The sequence below is a fragment of the Cavia porcellus genome, unplaced genomic scaffold, assembly GCF_034190915.1.
Source record: "Cavia porcellus strain 051 isolate PalLab524CR breed Dunkin Hartley unplaced genomic scaffold, mCavPor4.1 scaffold_26, whole genome shotgun sequence".
Lineage (NCBI taxonomy): Eukaryota > Metazoa > Chordata > Mammalia > Rodentia > Caviidae > Cavia > Cavia porcellus.
In genome coordinates, this window is record NW_026947509.1 from 14571264 (window position 1) to 14597717 (window position 26454).

At 35.7% G+C, this 26454-nt stretch overlaps 1 protein-coding gene across 7 annotated transcripts in view; it reads right to left on the reverse strand.

Annotated features, from left to right (window-relative positions):
• Akt3 (AKT serine/threonine kinase 3) overlaps positions 1-26454 on the reverse strand; it is a 252692-nt gene that overhangs the window by 17923 nt on the left and 208315 nt on the right. For all 7 annotated transcript variants that reach the window (XR_010043619.1, XR_010043618.1, XM_063237551.1 and 4 more), the window contains 2 exons: positions 19452-19666; positions 12709-12796 (listed from right to left, as the gene is read on the reverse strand). Coding sequence is in view for 5 of the 7 variants with exons in the window: in XM_063237551.1 (XP_063093621.1) it covers positions 12709-12796; positions 19452-19666 (303 nt within the window). In the remaining 2 variants the exon portion in view is untranslated. The remainder of the gene's footprint in view (positions 1-12708; positions 12797-19451; positions 19667-26454) is intronic.

Here is a 26454-nt window from a genome sequence, read left to right on the forward strand (position 1 = left end):
TAATTTATTTTATTATTATTTTTTTTGATCTTTTTCATTTTTATCGGTACCGGGGATCGAACGCACAATCGCCTGCTTGCAAGGCAGGTACTTATGCCGCTGAGCTAAATCCCCAGCCCCCTTGACCTGATTTTAAAAAGCACTAGAGGGCTCAAGATACATAGCACACTTTATATATAACTTCTGTATCATATGCTGGACACATCAAAATTAATATTTTAGCTATGCCAAACATTAAATATTTTAATTGACACATACATGTTTCCCTGCCAAAATTTCGAAGAGCTTTTAAATGTATTATGTGGATGATTTGTACTGTTTAAAAAGTAATTTGCATAAATTTAAACTCTTATTTTCCTTCTTTTTGATAAAAATCTCTCATTTAAAAAGAACCATGCCTGTAATCCTTGGGAGCCATTTGGGAGGCAGAGGCAGGAGGATTACAAGTTCAAAGTCAGCCTAAGCAATTCAACAAAATTGTCTCATCATAAAAAATAAAATAAAAACCTTACCAGCATTCACTGTACTGTCCATCTAAGTATGGGTGATGCTGTTCACCAACATCGACAGATCCACACTGCTTCAAGACTGCAGGTCATGCTTGGAAAGGAGTCACTTCCAAAAGTAAAGGACCCTCTTTGATGAAACACAGGGAGCCTTTTGAGAAACAGGCAGTAGGGATACTACGTCTACTTTGATGGCAGTATGTTTGGACAAGGTACAGTGTTACAATGCTCTTCGTTAAAAAAAACCCGCGCTTTGGCTCCTCCAGCAGATTCATCAGCACCATCCGCGTTGGCACTGGCGGACACTAACTGCTGCTTCAGGCTAGCAATGGTCAAGAGCAGGAGTAAACAACGAATGAGAATGTAAACTGGAGAGAACGACAGAGGCCGTCTCCAACTTGCAGGCTGCTGTCCCCATGTTTAATGCTAGGATTTGATGTTCACAGGGCAGGAAGCAGAGAAGGGACAATGCAAGAAATGCAGGGAGAGAACAATGAAGGATAACCCAGAAGCACACGCTGGAGCCCCCAAGGGCAGACTGAGTGCCATCTCAGTCCTATGGGCCCTGACCGTCTGACGTGCATATGCTGCAAGAGCCAGAGCCTTGAAGAGCTAAGCGCATCCCAGCTCAGCACGCACACAGGCTGAAAGAGTATTTGTGGGTGGATGGCCAGATGCAGCTCTGACCACCACTCCATGCCAATGCAATAGATTAATGCGTAACAACATGAATGAGTTACAAACTGGCTGCTGCATCTATCCTCTGAATTTTGTACAAGGATCTCATACAGTGAACTCCAGGTCTGGGAAATGTGGCTCAGATGACTCAAGATGGCATATTACAAAAACCACCTCTCACACACACACTTGCACACACAGATATTCCAAAAATAACTAGCAAAAATGGAACGTGCCTCTCATATGAGAATATTTAAATAGGGACTCATTGAAGTATCAATTCAAAATTTATATTCAGTGAAAATACCCTTCAAGAATCAAAGCAAAATTCATAATCTGATAAAAGCAAACTTTTTTTGCCATCTGCACTGTAAGACATGATAAAGAAATTCTTCAGACTAAAGGAGAATGATATCAGAAAAATACATGAATCTTCAAGAAAGAAGAAACTAAAGTGTTCTAAAATTAGGTAATGGCAATGGCTGCACAAGCCTGTGAATAACCTAAAAACCACTGAGGTGTAAAAATACTTTAAAGGGTGAATGATAGCCATAAAATAAAAAGGGTGATTTAAAAAGAATAGCGGGGGCTGCCACTCACTAGCAGGCATCAGCCTCATGTGTGTTAAGGTGTGGGTCTGATCCCTGGAGCCCACCCCAGAGAGTGGGGACAGGGAGACACAGAGAGAGGCAGAGACATCCACAGAGAAGCATGCACAGTAAATACGCAGAAAGATGACAAATACTAAAGTTCTAACTTATAGACAGAGACAGAAATGAAAACTAATGTTCAGATAGGATCACAGAGGTTTAAAGAATAAACTCGAGTCTTAACATTAATAAAGTATGGACGATTTACCTACAGAATAGGAGAAACTATGGGTACACATTTAATCTGACAAGAGGTAAGTATCTGCAATGTATGAGGAACTCACACAAGTCAGTAACAAAAAACCTCACAGAAGCCAATTAAAAACAGGCCAGTGATCTGGGTAGGCAATATCAAAAGACAGTAAACACATGGGCAAGTACCTAAAAAGTGCTTGACACCACTAATCATCATGGAAATATATGTAAAACCTACAATAAGAACGAACTATTATTTTTAAAAAATAACAAATGCTAGCAAGGAGTTGAGGAAAAAGGAAGCCTTATATACTGTGTGGGGTATGTAGAAGGTACAGCTATTTTGAGAGCACCATACAGGCTCTTCAAAAATCTAATGTAGGGCTATCATATGAGCTAGCAGTCCTATTTCTGCTTATTTATCCAAAGGAAATGAATCAGTTTATCACAATGGAATGGAAGTGAAAATCATTAACAGAGAGCTGTAAAATTAGAAAATCCTTCAGATTAAACAACACATTTCTGAATAACAGGAAAAATGAAGTTTCTAAAAAAATAAAAGTATTTCTAGCTAAATGAGAATAAAGTACACCTTCTTGAAATTTACAGTACACAGAGCAAACAAGCCAAGTCTGGGAACCAGCGCCATGTACGGGCTGCGGCTGGACCAGAAACAGCCAGAACCAATCCTCTCCCCATGAATCAGTGCCATCTGCAGACTGGGAGGAGAGAGAACAAAGGCACACCAGTAAACAAGGCCAGTCTGGGAACCAGTGCCATGCCATGTGCAGGCCGCTGCCAGACTATATCCCAGTCTCTCCTGGTGCATGGGCTGGCAAACAAGAAGTACCAATCCCTACCCCCTGCCCCTAACAAGAGACTGGCTTATCCAGAGACACACAGGCTGTGATGATAGCTATGCAAGTGAAATGCAATTGGATGCCTGTGTTGCTTTAGTGCTTCACTAACATTGCAGGTCTAGGGTCAGAGGATGGTGGTACAAGGTGTGGCATCTAGGGGGGATCTCTTTCTGAGGGTTGTGGCCATTGTTGATTCCCTATGGTCTGATTCTAAAGTCTTGTATCATTTCCAGTGTCTTGGTGGGTTGGGTTTCTCTTTTGTCTTGTTTATGTTAAATGCAATGAGAAGTTATTTCAAAGATAGCAAGATATATTATGGTAGAAATTTTGGATTTACTATAGGCTCATTTTGAAATCCTTTACTGCATTCATTGTTCTGTTTTTATTGTTTCTAATCTGTTCTGTTCTGTTTGATTTTTACTATGTCCGAAGTTATCTGCACCTACTTTGAAGACATCAAAAGACATTATAGTAACTATTGTTCATTTTATAATGATCTGAAGTCATGTACCTCTTACACTGGTTTGTTCTGATTGGTTTGTTTTATCCTCTTTAAAATAAAAAAATAAAATAAGCTTACATTACACAGAGAAAGCAATGGCTAGAGGAAAACACATACAGGCTTGGTGGTGGACGCTTCTAATTCCAGTACCCTCCAGTACCCTGGGAAGTTGAGGCAGGAGTTTTGCAAGTTTGAGCTCTGCCTAAACAAGGAGAAAAATCAACAAAACCAAAAAGCGAACCTTTGCAAAGATAAATTTCATGAATACCTGCATATGTTGACTGTATTTCTGCATGTTAAGTCCATTTCCATCAGCTCTCTTTGCATTTTAAGGTTTCATATAGATGTTATTTGATATGTGTTTACAGTTAATAAACTGTCAACTTGAGAAGTCTAGAATTTTAAGTAACTCAGCAGCTCTACATCCTGGGATGTGGCAGAGAAATCCTTATGTTCTAGGATGTTGTTCACTGAAGAGTTTACAAGTTTAACTAAGTGACTCAGCAGAGGGCCAGCGTCCTTACTTTGCAAACATCCTTAGTTAATAAGACAGAGCACAGACATGATGTGACTGCTATGCCCACTCCCCGGGGTGGTAGGCTGCTTACAATCTAAGGGAAAAGACAAGCTTGCTGCTTTTGCTCTTAGTGATTTTGTTTTCTGCTGTGCTAAACTACTGCCCCTGTGCCTTGCCACTCTGCCTTACAGCTGATTATGGACTAAAACCTCCATAAACTGAGCTAAACAAACGTTTTTTCCTTCTTTTTCAATGTCAGGTTATTTTGTCTCAGCAACAAGAGAAAAGTAACCAAGACAGAATCTGGTACTAGAAAAGAGGTCACTGCTGATTATCCCTGACCATGTGGTTTGAAAGCCTTCGGGTACAGTTTATGGGAAGAATCTAGAAAGGTTCTTAGATGTCACCTGAAAGAGTAGAGCTGGAACACCTCAGGCTGTTCTGTATGGGAGAGTCTGGTCAGAGCTCAGGAGACCAGAAGGCTGGTAGAAATCTGGCTCTGGAGGTTTCTACAGGGAAGGATCACACTGGTTGTTGGAGTCCAGATGATGTGTGCTATGGCTTGGCAAAAACTTTGTCTACATTTTGCTCATGTCCAGAGACTTTGGCTGAAGCTAAGATTAAAGATGATGGACTAATTAGTCTGGCAGAAGAAATTTCAAGGCAGTCCGATTTTGAGGCAGTGGCATGGCTATTGCTGGGGATTTTTAGCCATTTATGCTGCACATCAAGAGCAAAGAGTCCAGCAGGATTTAAAATGTTGTGAGTCTGACCAGAAAGGAAGCTCCTTCCAGTAAAGCTGTGGACTGCAAAGAGAGGGCTGAGATCTTAACTGCTGAGAATGAACAGAAAAATAGAAAAGATGGCCTGAGGGCATCATGAGAAGCAACAAATCTCCACCCTTTGAAGCCTCAGAACTGCAAAAGGCAATGGCTTCACTTTGAGGAGAAAGCCACAGAACACCATGTTCCAGAAGGACAGCAGCCACATTATGTTCCAGAATGATGGTGGCTACCACATCAGGTTCCAGAATGGTAGTGGCATAGAGAATCTGTTCATCAGAATCAGGTTTAGAGTGCCCAGTGATCCTATAGCCGAGAGAAGAAAGCCTGGCTACTGCTCCAGCTGGCAGCATACCTTGGCATCACCTACATGGTGTTGGTTTTAGGCACATGCAGAATGCAAGAGTTCTGAGGTTAAAAAAGCTTCCACCCAGATATCAAGAAGGCTTGAGAGTACAGGCAGTGTGTCCCTGACAGAGCAGTGTGAAACTATGTGTGAACCTCATACAGGGAACCTAGAAGTTTCAAAAAGCCAGGAACATGCATCATCTAAGGAAAGCTGCAAAGATTGAGCAGAGGGGGCCTAAGAGAGAAGCCATGGGAGCCACCACCACCAGAAGTGCCACACGAGGGGACACACGGAAGCCTTCTGAAGCTTACAACTTACCATAGATTGCTTTGGATGTCCCACTACAGGAAACACAGGACTTAACATTGGTCCTGATTGATTTTGGACTTGCTTTGTCTCTTTCATTTGTGTTTCCATTTGTACCTTTTGGAATGTAATGTTTATCTCGTACAACTGAATGTTGGGAGTGTTTAATTTTCTTTTCATTTGTACAGTGGCTCACAGCTAAGAGTTTGCCTTAAATCTCAGAGGAGACGTGTGAATTGTACTTTTCAGCAATGCTAAAACTGATAGGATTTTGACAATTCTTAGAGATGGGCTAAATGTCTTTTGTATAAATGATAAGCATAGGCTTTTGGGGGACCAAGGGAAGAATGTTATGGTTTGTGTCTGGTGTCCCCCCCCCCCAAAGCCTCATGCAGTCATGGGGACAGGCTTCTAGAGTTTGTGACTGATTCATGGTCCAATGTTGGGATTATGGGTATGAATGCTATACCTGAGGTGTGTAGCCTACAATACAATATAAGGGACAAAAAGAGTCTTCTCTGCGTGCTCCTCACTTTTTGCTCATTGCTTCTGCTGTTTTCCGCCACCATGAATAAAACTGCCCTCTGCTATGTGATACTCTGCCTTGGAGCCAACCAGGTATGGACTGAAACCTCCACAAACTGTAAGCTAAATAAACCTTTCTTTCCTTAATTTTGGGTGTTAGGAATTTTGTCTCAACAGTGGGAGAAAAGTAACCAACACAGTATGAAATTTTACTTTTTCATTAATGAATACATACTACTGTCATGTGTGCCAAAACAATATACTTGCAAAATTTAACTTGTTAGTGTTCCTGTTACATGAAATAATAATAATCATTAACATATGCATTACTGCCATCAATCATTCTTCAGACCAAAATCTCAAACACAAAGTAGAAAGTTGTGTTTTAGACAAGTTCTACCACAACATTTGTATGACATTTCTCAAAGGATTTTGACATATCTTCCAAAATGTGTCCTCAAACCATGTTTCATTCTTAACCATGGATATTCTCTAATACTTCGTCTTTTCTGCTCCAAAATTCTCCCCTCCTTCTCTCTCATTCATTTTCTTATTCCTCTCTTTTCCTTATACTAGAGGTAATCCACATCCAAAATTCTAATTAAACTCTGAATTCCTAAACATACACATTCTTTCTTAGTCTTACTCTCAAATCCTAGGACTGTATTTCTAGCCCTCCAACAATTCCATTGAAATTATCAAAATCATCTATGATCTTCCACTTTAAAACTTCTCTCAGTATTTTCAGACTAAAATAACAGTTTTAATAACATCTTGGAAATACCTACAAAACTCACATTCTTTTTTTTTCATTGTCCTTATTCTTCTATAGTAAAATCTCTGTGACTTAACACTTAGACAGTACACCAGTCTCTTAAAAATACAGTTCTTTTTTCCAGGGTCTTCTCCCTGAAAATGGATACTATTAAAACTCAAAAAGATCAAGTTATCTAAAGCTATGTTCTTACTTCAGGTGGCCAGTACATAAGCAAACCTATGAACAACCAACACTTTAAGAAGATGCCACCTTTTCAGTTTTTGCATTCAAGTTTCCATTCACCATGGCTTCCTGGCTCCTCCATGCAGAACATCTCCACGCACGTCCCTGCTTTTGCTTTTCTCACATTGTTGTTCCCTTCTTAAATGTCACATTTCCATTATTTCCAATCCTATACTTCCTCCAAATGTATTTTTGTTTTCTATGAATCTTTCCAAACCCAGAAAATTCATGCTTGAGAAGTAAAGCTAAATTAGCCTTTGCATAAAGACTAAGACAAAAGAAACAAGAAAGAAGAAAAAATCCACTGGAAGAACAGATCTATATAAAGGACTTGTATAAGGGTACTGAAAATTTTCAGTCACCTTTTTATCCTATATATCAAAATATAATCACTGTGCATTGTGATGCTAACTTGTGAAAATAGAAAAAAATGGTATCAAAATTTTTTAAGAAAAGAAAATCATGACACCATAAAGAATGGAAGAGGAAACAGAATTATGCTGCAATATGTGATGTAGATATAAGTAGACTGTGATGATTTAAACACCTATATTACAAACTTTAGACACAATCTCAAAACAAAGATACACAGCTCATAAGACAATGAAAAATGAAATCATAAAAATTCTCAATAAATCATAAAAGTGTAGACAAGAAAAATGTGAAAAATAGCAAGATGAGATATTTAAAACTGTTAATAGACTACGTATTATGTTTCATTAAAAATTGTTTATTACCCAAACAACACAACATGGTATCTAAAACTTCCATTTTAAATACAACTGAGAGAATTAAAATGGTAAGAAAAACATATTACACAAAATTTTTTAAAAGCTGGGGCTTGGGATATAGCTCAGTGGCACAGCACCTGTCTGGTAAACCCAAGGTCCAGAACAAAAAAACAAGAAAGAGAAATAGAAATGTAAAAAGCTGAGTACTTATATAAACATCAGACAAAGTTTTGGGAAACAACAATAAATGCCATGGATATAGAGAATGCATCTATATCATAATAAACAGGTAACTTTAGCAAGAAGACATAATTAAACCTAAATGTTAATGTAGCTGATAATGAAGCTTCACATTACAGCTAGGGATGTGGCTTCGTGCACTGTGCTTGCCCAAGGCCTTGGGTTCCACACCAGCACCACAAAAGCAGAACAAACAAATAATAAAGCCATCAATAAACATACCAAGTTGAACAAATTCATAATTGTAATGGAAGGTTTCACCAGTCTCTTGTTAGCAGCTAATAATACAAGTGGACAGAAACACGGATACACTCTGTGTGAACTCTACTGTTGGTCGTCTCGACAGAGCACAAGCTCCACCTTCGCAGAACCACCTTGGGAGGGACCCATTACAGAAAAAGCAGAACTGGGGTTCTTCCCAGGGCACACAGAACATATACCAACACAAACCATCTTCCCAGTCATAAACCATATCTTGATAATTTTAAAAGTATTAAAATCACACTCTCCAACCGCAAGAAAATTAAGCTAGGAATACATCAGAGAACATGCAAAAAAATCCATATGTCTGGAAATTAAAAAAACTAGAATTATCAAGTAAGAAATCAGAAAAGGAATTAAAAATACTTTAAATGAAACTGTATTAAATTTTCCCAAGAAATCTGTAAAGTGTATGTATTCCTATAAAAGGCAGGCCTCGAAAAAGGTATTAGTGCTCTTCTGCCTAAAGAAACTAGAAAAAGAACAAAGTACGCTCAAAAGAAATAATGAAATAAAAGGCATAAAAAATAATAAAAGGAAAAAATAATGAATTTCAGCACAGCAAAACAACAGAAGGGAAAAAAATCAATAAAAGCAAGTTGCCTCTTTATAACCAAAACTTATTCCCGAACATATTATCATAACAGCTCCAATACTATTTTAAAATTCTCTATCAAAATAAAAATTCAATGCCTAGGTAGAGTCACTGGTAAATTCTACTGAATCACTGGGCAATCAAGACAACAGATTCTAAATACACAACTCTATCACACCAAAGAGGAGGCAGTGCCCCCTCAACCTTGTTCAAAAAGACAAATGTGATCCTCAAATGAAAATCATACAAAGACATTCCAGAAAAAGATGACATCATAGTATCACTCATAATACTTACAAAATACACTGTAACAAATCTAGAAAAATAAAGTAAGGCTGACCCACAATGAATAGGTGAGGCTTTCTCAAGGAATATGAGCTTCCCTCAACACTAGAAAATCTTACTGATTGAGTTTTAATTCATCATTTTAAAATAGAGGGCCACATGGTCATTGAAATAAATGCAGAAAATACTTTTAAATTATGATTAAAAACTCAGTGAACCAGAAACAATTTCCTTAAGCTGATAAAAGAGGTATTTTAAAAACCTTCATAATGTCATGTAACATTACATTTAAATAATTTTAGGCTTAGAGAACACTTATAAAGATAATATAGTTACTAAGTACCTCTTACCCAACCTTGATGAAATTTTAACATCCTACATAGCCATCCTATAATTATCAGAAACTAACATCAATGCAATGCTATCAGCTAAACAACCATTACCAACTTTATTCCTCATTCTTTCCCACGAAACCACTTTTTCTACTCCAGATTTCCGTCACAATCCCATGCTGCATCTGGCCACCGTGCCATCTCACTCTTCCCTCCAGGCAGGAAAATGCTCCACTGTTTTCTGCTAATCATGAGGCAGACACTGAGTTATCTGACCAGGCATTCTGAAGACTGGCCCTCTGGTGTGGATCCCCATTCCTCATCTTTTCTCATGATTCTTGAGGTTTTACATTTTGGAGAAGAGTCCTACGTAAGTGTTACTATCTTCTCCAAAGCTTACTGATGGGCTACATGATGTCAGTATGTCTTACTACTGGTGATACTAACCTTGATCACTTGGTGAAAGTATTCCCTGCCAAGTTGCTCTGGTATGTGTAACGTGCCTGGCTGGCTGACTGGGGTGCTGGTGCACGCCTGCCCTAGTCCAAGTGCTCTACCACTGAGCTTCATCTCCAGCTGGAGGTATTTTTATCTTTGTAAGTAATGTTTTGGGGAAGCCATTTGAGACTATGAAAATATCCTCTTAAACGTTGGCCTACTCATTTTACCATTCGTGGGCCGACCCCTGCATGCAGCGGGTGATTTTCTCTTTCTCTCACTCCTTCTACCCTTATTAACCGGAACTCATCTGTAAGAAAGACATGCCCCTTCTCACTACTTCTTTTTTCAATCATTTATTTAGGAAGTATGGGCTCACAGGTGTTTATTTGATTCTTTAAATCATAAACTAAACTGTATTTTGTTACTGAAATTGTTCCACCTTTGCCACAGGCTTGACTCCTTTCTATCTGACTTTTTAAAAAAGCTCTTCTGAACTTTCTGGCATGACAAAATATCTCAGACTTATCTTTTAATTTTTTATACCAGTCCCCAAATCAATCATTTCAGCAAGGAGCTTGGGTTCCTTTCACTGGTGCATGACATCTAGAAACCTGTGTCTGGCTGCTAGATGTGCTCATTAACTCCTTTAGCTCATGAGCTAAACTACCACTGCCAACTTTACTTATAGAGTGCACTGTTTTTTCCCCCACTAATGCCATTAGCATCACACTTAACATTGAATCTGATGGAAAAACGTTTTTCTAATTTCATAAACAAACCCAGAACGTCCATTTTCACTATTTCTGTTCAGTAGTGTAGTCAAAGTCCTAGCTGACATAGTAAGGCAAACAAACAAAATACATAAAGATTTAAAATAAACATTTTATTTATGTAAGGTTATGATTATCTATGCACAGAATCATAATCTACCAAAAAAGATGCTAAAAGCAAGATGTGAGTTTTGAAAATTTACAGTACAAATTGATACAAAAGATCAATTATTATTTTTATACTTGCAGCAAAGTGAAATTAAGTTTAAAATATCACATCAGATGATACTCAATACTTAATCCAAAAAATATGTGTGAGACCTAATCACTGAAAATTACAAAACATAACTGAAAGAAAAAAGGCCTCCTAAAAATTGGGGATATACACTGTGTTTATAGATCTGAAGGCTTGGTGTTAAATCATAAGATTTAACACAATCTTGCCAAAAAAAAAAAAAAAACCCTAGCAGATGGACAAACTGAACATAAAAATCTGTATAAGTCTATTTAAACATTTACCTAGATGAATTCCTACTAGAACATTTGCTGCAAGAGCATTTTAAAGCCTGATAGCACTGAAATGATCTTACTGTGATGTGGGAGCCCATAAAAGGGACCTGCTTTTCTACAAAGGAAGCAAGAAGCAACTCAGGCCAGTGTCTAGATTTTAGGGTAGTGATGGTCTCACTTTTTTTTTTTAATCTTTCTGAGACAGGGCCAGGGCAAGCCTTGCTTCTTCACTGGTACGTTGGCGGATTCTCAAGACCTTTTCCTCTACGTGAGGACAGTGTAGAAAGGAAACCATCGCACTGTATCTTTCGTTCATCGGAGACTGAAAAGGCTCGTGTTTCATTCATCCCTTCTGTAAATCAGTCGTGCCCAGTAATACCAGAATCACTGTCTATTAAACTCATGTTCTCTTTCTTTTATTCTGACCAGGGATTTTTCTGGAGACACAGCAGGATCTTGACCTGTCCTGGGTTCCTCTACAGTGTACTGACACAGCTCGAGAGGAGTTTTCTCAAGCACACATCCATGCATGTCACACTGACATGAACAATGCTATGAACTGAATATTAGACAGTTTATATATAGCTAATGAACATTTAGTACATTTAAGAATAATCAATGCTTCTCATAAGAGCTGTGAAGAAAGTAATACCACAACATTTTAATACAACACACAAACTCAAAATAGTTCAGTTTGTTTGACTTGAAGCTTTGAATTGAAGTGTTAAACACAGTGTAACTATCTCAAATGCTTGGTTACAAGAAAGGGGCAGAAAGTCTGCTGTATTTCCAATTGGCAACAACATACTGTGGAAATGAAATACCAGTGTCCCGTCCCTTAGCACTCCCACAGTACTCCATCTCTATTCAAGGAGCAAGCAGAGGAGAGTATCTGGTACAAAACTAACACTAAAAAATGTGGATTGATAAATGTTTCAGGGAATGAATCTTAAGGAAAGCTGGCATAACTGAAATGGATGGGCTAATAATAATTAGACAAAAATTCTAAATAAATGAATTACTGAAATTAATTACTGAAAATTTCCTATTAAAGTTTATACAAGCATTTAAAAATCAAAATATCAAAATTATTGCCACTAGTAATATTTGAGTATTAAAAAATATTTAAAAAGGTGGAGCAAATACAATGATCTCATGTTTCTAAACTCAAGTATAAATCACAAAATTGGGGACAATAAGATTATAATAAAAATAAAGATGCAACGGGGAGCATCCATTTTGTAGGCTATAAAGTTCTATTTCAAATGAGAGGTCTAAGATACTGAAGTTATTATTTTGTTAACTATAAGAACTATATTCCTTTTGGAATAAGAATTTACATTATAATTTTTTGATAGTTTTTCTAAAGAAAAATGTAACATTGACATATTTTATTTTTCTCAGTGAAAGAAATAATGAGAGGCAAACTACCAAATTACTAAATGAGAAAAAAGAGAGATAATTCTTTGAAAACAATAAAATTTCAAGAGGCATTTGGGGAGTACAAATGATAAATAAAAATTCAGGCTAAGCAGCTGAAGAATCACCTAAGTATCACAGTAAAATGGAAAATGTCATTATATAATTAAACTTACTTACTTAATTTTTTGCTATGTATTTCTTTTAGCAGTGCAGCCAAAATATATACATACTATGCTAGAGACATATCCTACCTTTTTATCATATACATCTTGCCAGTTTACTCCAGAGAAAAAACTGTGTCTCATAATTTCTTTTGCATCATCTGGTCCTCCACCAAGGCTACAAGGACAGAAATAAAACTAAATGAGCATAAAATATTTATATTAAACTACTACATTAAGTTTTTGTGAAAGTAACTTTTGAGTAATAAATAATTCTTAGAATAGTCATTAAAATAAAAAGCTTTTGCTGTTGGCTCTAATTTTTCTCATGTGTTATTAATAATAATTAGCTTCAGAACAAATAGAAAAGAGCAAAGACTGTAGATGGACTTGAAAGAATCAAGCACTGTTGGTACTTAGGAGAGATACGGAAATGAACAAATACATTTATGTTAGTTTTGAGAGTCAGAAATAGCATATAGAGCACCCAGAAGATACTGCTATTATCACTGTTATTTAGTTCTCTAAATTAGTTTCCTTTTTCAAAAATAAGTCAAAAGTTACCCTTGTAAAAATAAATTATGAAATAGTTTATTGGAAAATAATTTGTGAAGTAATGTTATAAACAAACTATTTTCTTATCTCCAAAGAATTCCACAGAAACATCATTCTTAGTCTACACAATATTACAATATACTTTGTTTTATAATTTGAGTTAAAAATTTGAAAAATACTCTTCTCTCCCTCCCAGTTTTTGGAGACATTCTTATTTACTTGAGCGATATATGGCACAAAATAAAGTTGAGTTGTTTTCTAATATAGGTTATATCTGACAGTAGGAAAAACATAAAAAACGGAGGATAGAGAAAAGAGAAAAAAATGAAAAGAGAAACAAGGTAAAGGAAACCAATAAAATCTAAATTTAGCATATCATACTTTCTTTGGATTTATTCATGGTTAGAAATTATGTGTGCTGGTAACAACACAACAAGCTCTCTGGAATAAATTATTCATATATATACAATTTTAGTATAAATTTTACTGAACCAAATTTACAAAGATCAATAAAATTTACAATTTTTCCACAGGAATCTGTTACTAATTTTTGCTGAATCACCAGAGTCAACTATGGATACAGTGGCTTCTAATTAGTTCTTATCTGAATGCTGGTTCACATTTTTGTTTATATTAAGGTCAAAGACGAAAGTGAAACAACAGAAACATTCCTCAAACTTCCCTTGTGGGTCCTTCATGTGAGTGAATTCCTTGTTGAACAGCCTAACAGTTTTAGAACAGAAGAATATTCAATCTACTTTTTGTGCCATTTATAATGTAACAGGTGCATACACAACACACCTCTGAGTTTATTTTAACACACACTGTTAATACTTTCTCTGTGACTCATTTTAGCATGAAAACTCTGGTCTTCTGTTTTGTAATAGTATGACTGCCACACATAATGAATACATTCATTGAAGGGAGCTGGGCCACGTACACGTCACATCTCGGTCCTTTCTACTTCCTCCCCCTGCCCTTCCATTCCTGGATTCCCTTTCCATCCCCAAAAGATCTACCTACCTATTTCCTTCCATCTTTAAATTACTTCTACTACACTTTGGGTTTCTCATATAAGAGAAACAGTATGACATTTAACTTCTGTGACTAGTTTAGTTCTCCAGCCACATGCATTTCTGTACAAAAACCTCAGATTCATATTTCTTTATAAGGGGGCTGAGGAGCAGTCTGTTGTATATATGGTACCACATTTTATTTAACCATTCATGTTTCTCCATCACTCTTTTAAGTATAAACATTCAAAATGAGAAATCAAACTCAGATGTGGTGTTGGTCATTTTTGACAATATAAATACTCTCACTATGGCCAATTTTAAGCAGCCATAGTAGTTTATCTGTAATTATGAATTATTTTCATAGAGAAGTAACATAGGTAATAGTGAAATGTAACAGAAGTATTTTGAAGTGATGTTTTGAGTATTTATTACCCTTGCTTTGCTATTCATACTTATTTTGTAGAGTCTGCCAAAAAAATGTATACATCAGGAAAATAAAAACTTGCACAAATATTTTAATACTACATTTATTGAGACATTGGGAAATTAATACAAGGTACCTTTGCCTCTACAATCCATGGTGAACTGCTGAAGTGTGCATACATTTTTTTGGTGAACTCTGTATTTATAAATTTTTTTGTCTTTTTCATTTTTATTGGTACCGGGGATCAAACTCACGACCGCCTGCTTGCAAGGCAGGTGCTTATGCCGCTGAGCTAAATCCCCAGTCCTGTATTTATAAAATTTAACTTTTTTACAGTAATTTTTTATACTGTTGTAGTAAACACTTGGCTCACAAAATTTGCAAAACTTTAACAACTAGTTACTAACTCTAACATGCCACTTGGTAGGAAGAAGATAAAGTCAGTCACTGAAAGTAATTATGCATTCTAATGAATTCTGGAAACACAAGCCTGGGAAGGACCTAGGATCCTCTGACACACTGTCAGGATGCGAAATGAACAGTCAGCTGACACCTGAGTGTCTGTGATGATAAGCAGTACCCACAAGTGGGGCCTCCTATTCTCGGTTCTATGCAGAATCCTTTAAACGAACTGCATGCCAGAGACAGGACTTTCAGATGGCTTCAGATCGTAACAGTGACGTTCAGATGTAGAACCTTCAGCCAGCCAATTGTGTATCTAGTTAATGCTTAGCATTTTGCTTGCCACCCTGTTTTTCATCCTAGTTCAACATGTGCTGTTCTCCCCATAGTAGACTGCAAACTCCAGAGAGGGTGGAGATCAGTAACAGGTCTTCCAAAACACATTCTAAGCTTCTGTGTAGAGAACTAGAAAAACAGAAACACCTAAAACACAGGTTTCCAAAAAAAATTTAACATTTCAAAGTAAGCATCAAAGAGGTCTACATGAAAAAATCAGAATCTTTCCTACTTTTTCACCTACTTAGGTAAGTTATAGTTTTACTGTTCACAGCTTTAAGGCTTATAGCCTATAATAATGTTTGTACTTGAAATACACAACATGATGTGTTTGGATTAGAGAATCATACTCATTTAATAGATAAAATATTTTAACCCAGGTTCAGTCATTCATTTGCATGTGAAACTTCAGTACTTTACCAATGTTTTGGCTCTGGATATAGTCACCATATTTATCAAACATAGAGGAAAGTGCCATCCATAATTACTACGCAAAGTTTAAGATTATAATCTTTGATTGCCATTTTAGAAACTGAGAGACATTTGTTAACACACACTTCAAGTGTGAAATTGTCAAAGTTTCAGTATCAATGGCTAATATAAACCTAAGACTTAAAAGTACACTTTCAGCTGATTTATTTATGTCTAAGAATATAAAAGTCCAATATGAAAATGTCAAACTAAATGCTTAGATCCTACAGATTTTTTTTTTTTTTTTTAGCACTGGGGATTGAAACAAAGGCCTTCTCATTGAGCATGTTTTATTTTTATTTTGAGACAAGCTCTTGCTAAATCAGTCACTTGCCGGGGGCTGGGGATTTAGCTCAGCGGCATAAGTGCCTGCCTTGCAAGCAGGCAGTCGTGAGTTCGATCCCTGGTACCAGTAAAAACGAAAAAGACAAAAAAAAAAAGTCAGTCACTTGCTGAGGCTGAACTCACAATCCTCTTTCTTCAGCCTCCAAGAGAGCTGGGATTACAGGCAGGTGCCACCATTTCCAGCTTTGGATTCTTCACTGTTAGAGACACCACAGAACTCCTATCTTCTTAGTATACTGAATGAAACATGAGGTCATGCTTCTCCTATAAATACTACACTAGAAGACAAAGGAGGGGCTAATGGAATCACAAAATAATGGAGAAAAAGAAATAAAAGCAAAATGATGACTGACCCTTTAATTGACAGCAATTCATAAAGAATACCAAGAACTTCAGGCAATACTTAAGGTAGGCGAATAGGAGAAAAAAAGAAGTATACTGTTGCACTGACTCTAATTATGTTTCCAAAGGCTTTTCTAGATCCTCTTTCGGCTTTCTCTTCCTTCTACTTCAAAACTTGATTCCCAGGACTCTGTTCCAGGCCCTGTTTTCATACATTCCTATCCTCTCCACTATTTTCTTGCCTCCAGCTTCCTCTAAGATGTTCATGGCTCTCAAAGCCATATATTCAGTTACTAGGTTTCTCTTAAGCAAGGTTGAGTCACTTTGGACTGTCTGACATTTCCATGTAGGTTTCCAACAGAACTCCCCAGCTTGGCATATTAAAAGTTACTATCGAGCCCCAAGGAGCCTCTTCCTGTGTGCCTACTGCCTGTGTGTTAACAACGTACGTATGTATATACGTATATATATACATACATACATATATATATATATATATATATATATATATATATATATATAAAATAGTTAAGATAGTTATATAGCTGGTTACTCTTGGTTCATTAAGGGGAAAGTTGTATGCTAGTAATGCCTATTGTATTCCAAACAATTACTGTGAATATAACATTATGCGATGTGTCGATTGTTGTTACTCTCCTACTAACCTGTCTTGAAACAGTTTTACTGTTGTTTCTTACTTTTTTCTGCTTAAATTAAAAAATAAAATAGATTTTAAAATGAAAAAAAAAAAAAAAAAAAAAAAAAAAAAACAACTGCTACCATCTGAACAAGCTGGAAATCCATCTTACAGCTGGAAAGCCCTGAGGCAGCCCTGACCCCGTACTTCCTCACAATTTCTGTTTAATCATTCACAAAGTTCTGCTCACTGCTCACCAGAGCTTCCAGGAAGGACCCACATCTTACCTAGATAATTCCAGCAGCACTGGTAACTGCTGTCTTCCTGCCCTCACTTTCTAAACTATCCACCACAAAGCTGCCAGAGTTACCTTTACATAACACAGATCTTACAACACTGTCTCTTACTTTTAATCTCTTGTGGCTTCTCATTCCTTTCTGAATCAAGATTAAATATTTCCTAAGAAACATAAGGTCCTTATAATCTAACACATCAGCTTCGTCTCCCAATGTTACCCAACTCATAGTCTACACTCCACTCACTGAACTTCTCAAATGCCATGTTCATTTGCAATTCTAGCTGCACTTCACATGTAGATTTCTCTGCTTGAATGCCACTGCAAACTAGCTCCTACATGAGCCAGCGCAAATTCTCCAGTACCCCAGACAGAAAAAATTTCAATCGCGATTTGCACATAGTTTGGTCTGAACATCTGTGAATATGTGCTTTGTGTCTCTCATTATTCTGTGAATTTCTAGAGTACAGAGTTGTTCATCTTAGTCTTCCTTGCTTTCCCTACACTTTAATTCAGTGGTGAAGGGGCTTGATACAGTTACTGTAAAAGAAAAGGGAGCCACAGCTGCCTGCAGGAATCAGAAAAGGACAGAGTAAAAAGTCACTGCCATTGAGATGAGGCCTAGATTAGCTCCCAAATCGAACAGGTAAAATGAGAGACACAAGTTACCTAACTAGACTAAATGGAACACATTTCAAACTCTGAACTGTGAAATTAATGCACTGTAAGTAAAATACCAAATACGCAGCAAGAAATACGGTTTCCACTCGTTTCATCTGAACTTGCTGTGAGACCCTGGGTAAATCACTTAATCCCTCTCCAGGCCTTTGCTTGCCATTCCATCAAACAGAAACGTGAACAGTATCTATCCTACCTGCTGTACAAGGCTTTTGAAAAAGCAACATAATGTGAAAGCATTCTTTAAAAGAAACCAAAATTATTTTACAAATAAAACGTCACACCTCAGCTGTTAGGATTATCAAAGACCTTTTCTGAATGGGTCCTCACAAAACAAAAGCATGGTATCACATTTATTATGCTTACTTCTGCCGAAGGTTCAGTCATATTGCTTATAAAGTTAAAGGGTAGAAACATGCAACAAAGCATTTCTAAAGTCCATAAAGTCCATTTTCAGGATTCACTTAATCCTTCACTTGTTGATTCAGTCTGTCAATAAATACCTGATGAATACCAATCATAAACCAACATTGTAAGAGAACACTCTGAATTGGCGTTGTGGCCAGTTCAAAAACACATGAAGTCATCTATCTTCCAGATGCTTAGGATTTAATAGACTTTCACAGAAATTCACAGATGAATTTCATAGAAATACACAGATGCCTACAGATGGGAGGGTCCACATATTCATATATAAGGACAGATACTAAGGAACATTTTTAAATTAGTAGCAGTCATTTCACATGAGTTATACAATGTATGTAGATATGGATGAATGTATAAACACAAAGAATGCTGTGGCTCACCGAGCAAAGCAGCCAGGCTCTAGGACTCTAGGTCTCAGACGTAGTTACAAAAAGAGACACAATGTATAAAAGATTTTTTTAAAAAATGTTTTGCTCTTTGTTTGCTGTCAATCCTTTCAGTCATGCATGGAAAAGGGAATAATATTTTCAAATGACAGAAGAATAAAAAATGCATTCTCGTAGGTTGGGGGCCGGAGGAAAGCACACTAACAGGCCTATTCCTCCTGCAATGTCAATCTGCAGAAACAGAAAGGCTGACTCAAAAGAGCCTCCCATGCCCTCTGGGCTATGAACAAACTGCTCCTTCATGGCCAAATTCTCAAATCCTTAGTTGTTAAATCTGCACAAAATTTCCAAGTCAGGAAACAGTTGATAAAATGTTCAATTGTTCTATATTACAAGTAAAAATAAGTCAATAGTCTCAGTGGAAGATGTCTACACCAAATACATTATTTCTGTGAGTTAGAGTTGAATTCTGCCATATCAGAACCTACAGCTACATTCATCAGCATTGCTTGAGGCTTACCGTTTATTTGGATCCTTTATCAAGAGCCCTGAAAGCAACGATTTTGCATCTGAAGAGAGTGTTCGTGGAAATTTAATGTCTTCCATTAGTATTAGTTCAAAAAGTTTCTCATGGTCCTGGTTGTAGAAAGGTAACCTTCCGCACATCATCTCATACATGACAACCCCCAGGCCCCACCAGTCCACAGCGCGGCCGTAGTCATTGTCCTCTAACACCTACAATGAAGTCAGCAAAATGATTCATCACTACACATTAACTCGAAAGCATTATCCATAAGACTTACGGGGTTTACGTAATAAATGCATCCCAATCAGAAGCCTTTAGTCTATTCTGAGATCCTGTAGTCTATGAAGCATTCTACAAAATGGACAAATCACACCAAGGATGTGGAATGCTCAACGTATATTCGTAAATGGTCCATGTTTAAAACAAACAAACAAACAAACAAACCTGTATTATAAAAAAATAAAAACCCAAGTAAATAAGTATACAAGGATAAAATTAAAAATGTTAGTACATTTGCATATGTTCTCCTAGGTCTACTAAACTTTTCATCCTGAGCCCACTAATGTGGACTTGAACAATTTAAACCTACACTGTTGTGGCTGTGGAGCATGAAGTGTGCCTTACACATTCCTGCCTTAAGACTTAAGTTTTTTTTAAGGTGCAATACAAATCAGTAAGAGACAAAAGTTACAAACACAATGTAACAATGAGGAGTTCAAGGCATGACAACCACTAAAGTAAATTTGGAAACTTCTCCAAGTCTCTGTATCTTTAAACTCAGAAAAATAATTAGTGCAGTGAATATAAGGCTTATTGTTTGTAGTAAATATCAGTATCCAAAGTCTCAGTAACTAAGTAAAATTTGTATTAAAGACAACAAAAACCAGACTAGTGTATGTCCTTGTATTTGTTTCTCAAGATACACTGCATGCAAAAAAATTAAGTGAAAAAACAATATGAAAGTATCATTTTGGTTATGTTAGACCAATCTGTTAAAATTAACAACACAGCAACTTACATATGCCCCAGGCAAAACTTGGTTTCTCATTCAATGGTGTACTGATCTATATGCGTATTGCAATATTTTATTTTAAATAACTCTATTTGAATAATCTTAAAGCTCACTTCACTCCTTTCAAGTTTTGAGAAAAACAGATCAAGAAAACCACAGACATAAATTTCATCAATTAAAAAACCATGTATTACATGATATAATAGAAAATTTAATAAGAACAAAGTTGTACTGTTCCAAACTTTCTTGCATGAGTAAATCACAGCAAGTCCAATTATTGTTTCTGTAGGAATCTTTTGTTAATCACAAACTAAAGACAATATTTTCTGAGGACAACAAATTCTAGTTTTCATCACTGGTCAAAAATATTTCTATTTTCAATTTGTGTGTAGTAACATAAGAACAAATAAAAACCAAGATAACCTAAAGAAGCATAAAGAATTCTACACATATTATTATGTTAAAAGAAATGCCGCACAGATCATTTTAAAGTAATAGTGACTTTCGATGTTGAGGGATCTAGCCCATGGCCAATGAGTACAAGATACTGTTTGTAGGCCACTATCTAACCGATACTGTTTTTTACCCTATAGCAAAAAAAAAAAAAAAAAAGCTAACCAATTTTTATCTGCATTCCTATAACACCAACAAAACAGTGGCACACAGGAAAAGGAGCCAAATGTGGTTTTTAACCTCTTTTTTCATAAAATCATAAAAAGCATAAAAGCTGGATTAACTACCTCCCGAACCCACATTTTACCAGCCGGGTTCTCATCCCCAGCTGGCAAAACTGGCAATCCTTTATTTCTGTTTAAATACCTGGTTTGCAGCCAAAAGGGAAAGTGAGTACATAAAAGGAGGCTTTCTTTTTCATTTTTGAAGAGAAAAAAAGAAACTGAAAAATAAAACTGCATGGTTAAAAAAAATCTGCTTGATAAAGTATATGGTATCTAGCTTTGCAAAATAAATACTGCTTCTCAAAAATGGTTTTGCTTCTGAGCATATATGCTTTACCTGATTTACTGATGTACAATGCTATAATTAGTACTGTTTGCGGTATCACTTGGTAGTGAACAAGACTGATGTACTGTATTGTCTTACTGACATATAAATGTCAGCAATGCTGCAGAGAAAATACCCTAACAACGTAGCCACCCTCTCTACTTAGAAGATTTTGCTATCAATTAAAAAGATTTTTTTAACTTAACTTCTACCTCCAAACAGCTGTAAAGGAAACACAAGAAATAAAAATACAAGTGATTACAATATTCTGCATGTGGATATACAATATATAACGTGTTTCCTCTATTCATTCATATTATATCCTTTCTCTCTCCCTAAATCAAAATCACTTCAAAACACAGTATTGTGAAATAGTTTAGAAAGCCATCAAAGTCAAATTATTTCAAATCCAACGGACTTTTAATGCTACTTTTGGAAGAGAATTCTCCTCTACTCAAATTCTTTTTCTAACATTAAAGTAACATGTAAAATACACACTTTTTTAACATAAGAGTTTAATTCTTACAATTTATTTCTCTCACACGAAAGCTAATTTTTCTCATGATTACTGTAAAGGCTGAGACAAGGGTATGACAAATGGTGATATAAAGTAGAAGTACAACAATGATACGGTACATTCCAACTCCATTAAAACAATCAGCTATCAAACAATTTGTATATAAACACAGTTCAAACATATTCCTAGAGAAAACATCCAGTAAAAGACATCTTCATAAATTTTTCCATAAAATCAATATTACTGATTTTTTAATGACACCCATAATGTAGATATGAATGCAGGTACCTTGCCCTTTGTAACCTTACATGTACCTATTCCTTATACCATTATTTAACAGAAATGCCCCACCAGATGAAGGACAAGAAAATCTGAAACACTGAAAGTATACAAATGTTAAATGTAATCTCATCATTACATCGAATCAAAACCCAGAGTGCAAACTCCAGGAAAAAAATGTTTAGTTTCAATTTTTCCAGGAGTCAGAAATCAATTTACTTTCAGATATAACACAATTTAAATTTCAAAGAGCTCACAGTAAACATTATTTAACATCAAATATTCTGTACTAACCTCTGATGAAGATACTTCTATTTATAAACCAACAAGGTGAGAAGAAAAACCCACCATGAATATGCTGTTAAATAGCGACTAATACCAAATGATGCTAAATATGAAACTATTTACTTATATATATTTATATATATTTTACAATTCATATACATATATAAATTTAATGTTCACAATATGTTTATCTAGCCAACAAAGCATTTTCAAAAAAACACTCATCCCAGTATTTTTTTCACCAATTATGGTTTACTGGAAGGCGGAAGGGACACCTCTCCCCGCTTTGCTGGCCAGGCCATACGATGCTCCCAAGGCAAGCAATTACAAGGAGGCTACAAAGACCCTGGTGTGGGTTACTGCTCAATCAATAATCCTGACAGAACAGATGGGGAAATCAAACATCTAAACAAACTGTCTGCACACCTATGTTGTGAAAATAAACTGCGAATTTGGGTGAACCAATTTACTACTAATTCAAACAAATTTTTCCTGGTAGCCTTATATTTCAGGTGACTAAAGGTGAGATACGTATGGCATAGAATCATTTCTAGGAGCCCTTTATACGTTTTCAACGTCACAAGTGTTTGCTACAAAGTAATGACTGATACATCTTCTAATTCAGACTTTAAAACAGATTGTACTTTCAAAAGAAGTATTTCAAGTCGTAAGACTTACGAATTTCAGTTTCTCCATAAATATGTATTTTATAACTATCAACAATTAAGGGATAACAATTCTAACACTTAAGGGATAACACTTAGCCGTTTACCATGAATTAGAATGTCATCAGCTTTATGGCCACCTCTTAGAATTCACATCGCTTACACTGCATTTTCAAAAGCAAAACACAGGGTAGAGAAGCAAAAATTTTTAAACTAGTGCAAAGCTGAATGGATACAATAATGGTGATCAAATCATACTCACACATATCTTCTCACATATTTTATATACTTCTTTTTTATTCTGAAGCAACAGACATTATGAAAGCCCAAGAAACTGGGTCACTGTAACCCCAGTAAAAATAGCTAAAACACTATACAGCATCACTAGTGTTCCAAGTTTGGGTATTTTTAAAAATATGTTCTTATGCTTTAGATAACTTGAAATTAAACTTTTGTGTTTTACCTAGAATTATACCAAATATATTAAAGCAAAAGATCAAAGATCATAGAACTCTGAAAGAAGTTTATATGAAAAAACTAGTGTGACTCCAAGTAAAACCCACTACTGACAAATACTGAGAGATGTGAATTTCAGTTTAGTTCACATTTTTATCAATACCTAACTATGGGACAAAATGAGATGACTGCTGTTACCTGAAACAATAAAAAGTAGCACTATAGTAAACAATTAAATAGAACATGTTCAATCTAATAACAAGCCAGTTCATACACAGGTTCTTAAAAATGAATTCTAAACACAAGGCATAAAACTGCTATTTGACCTAATCATTATGATCTAAAAAGGATCTTTTCAGAAATACCAGGAAGATGAAGGTTTTCAAAAGTACTTCTGGAGGACAGGCATTAGGTGAATTACAAATAACTGAATAAAATGTTAAGGTTGTACACAGTTTCACAAAGATTAAAACCACTCTTTCTTTGCACAAAATGCTCTTAGAAGTTCTAAGACAAATGTTATCATGTGCAGGAATACAGAAGCACACTGTCCAAAGGATAATAAAATGTAATTGTATGTGTGACTAACTTTACATGCAGATTAAATATCCAAACATTTCTACCTTTGGCTTTATTCATTTCTCTAAACATTCCCAAAAGATAATATTGAAACAGTCTACAAAATGACATTTTTTACATTCATTCTCTGTTGAATTTAAAGTACATAAGTACAACTCTGCTTAATAAATTTCAGTCAAATTAGGGCTTTTCTTTCCACCTGCATTATCCATGTTAGCCTTTACTAATGCTTTTTCTAACTCCTTAGGAAGTTAATATGTATTTTTATTTCTAATTTATACAGAATTTAATTTCCATTTATATTAGATTACCGAAAAATAAGTCTTTGTATCAAAATAGTTATCATAATATTCTGATGTATTTCAGATATTTTCAATGAGATATTAAACATAGATTTCTAAAGAAAAATAAATAAAAATCATTTATAGGGTTCTATAATAGGGTTCTAGAAACTAAGACAAATGTATCAAAAATCACATCTTCAGATGCTGGGGGGAAATCACTTTACATTTAGATACAATTATGTATTTTTCCCTCAACAGTCACTACAGCTAGATATTTTATATTTCCCAACAACCAAGTCATTTTTTTCCAATTTTTGTTAGCTCTAACTTATCAAATAATTTTTATTTTTACACTATTACAGAAGTGCATTTCTCTAGGTTTCCAAAACCACCTTATTCACCCTTCCCCATCTGTCACCATCTGCTTCTTTTTAGCATGTACTTTTTGTGTGATCACATAAGCATGTGAAAAATAACTAACATTCAGATGATTATCTGCTGGTACATTTGAGGACTGGGCATAATAAAAGTGAACTGCCAAAACGTACTTAACACTTTTAATTTTGTTGGGTCTTGCATGTAAGCTACATTTGATTTTCAAACTGTTTTACAGTTGGAAAGTTGATCAGGTACTGCTAACTCAAGAGCAAAGCTGAGACTCTAAATAATTAGCACTGCATAAAATGGTTTAGATTCATAGGAGCCAAAGCAAATAATACAATTTAACAGTAAAAGAGTTTATATGTGATTTCTAACTTCATTTATAATTTCTAGGTGTGAAAACACAGTATAGGTTACAAAAATAAAAATCCTCAAGTTAATTTATGTTCCATAATTTATTACAGAGCCAGTTTTACTTTCTACTAATGTACTAAAGAGTAAAAACACTCTCATTTAAAACTATCTTTTAAAAAAAGTTTTACAGATATTACACAGTAAATGTATAGTTTATACGCCTGCTAGGATAGGATCTCTGTAAACTCTTAAAAAAACAAAAACAAAAAGCAGCGGGAAAACCCCTAGTCCATTTTTCCTCTAACAATAAAGACATATAAGACTACTGAAGTTGGAAAGCCACACTGTGGACCCCATTCTTCACCAGGAGAGTTAAGAGAAAACAGTTACTATTCATATTATGACATTTTTCTCACAGACTTTAATAACATAAGGTGCAAGAATACCACTGCTAGTTGAAGTAGAGGTTGCAGCAAGAGTTCTGTGTATTGCATACACAATTCTTCTGCAAGAGCAGAAGAGAAAATATCAAGTCATTCGTAAGAGAAACAGTCATCAACAAAGCATTCCAGATCAGATATGTAACTACTTACCTTGTTATCAAGAAAAGACTAGTGTTAAAAAATAGCATGTACTAGAAATTGCAGCATTTGAAGGGAGGAGAACAGAAAAGCTCCCTTCAGCTCCTGTCAATTCCTCCCTAACATTGACCTTGGTACTACCACATTACCACCTTGCCTGCAATTCAGGACCCACAGGATCCAATCCTAGTCCCCGACCTGTACATTGGTCTCTTCTCCTGCTTCAGTTAGGCTTTCCTAGCAAATGTAAGTATATTCCCTTTTCTTCCCATTGCACTGCATGTGATTCTAATGGAGTTATTTTCTTGCACAGTAACTATTTGCCATATCTTACTTACCAGCTTACTAAACAGCAAGCTATCTGATGACAAAAAACCTTTCTTACTGCCTTTGTATTCCTAACATTATCATTTCTTTAATGAATGAATGATTATGTGTTCTTCACTGAAATGGTCCATGGTAGAAATGAGAATAAAACAGTTAAAGTCTTAGTTTTTCAAGTAAGGGTAAGTACCTTCCCAGTCACCCTGAGTTAATAAAAATACAGTATATGATGCGAATATTTATTGAAATTTACACAAGACGTTGGTTGTTTCTAAGTT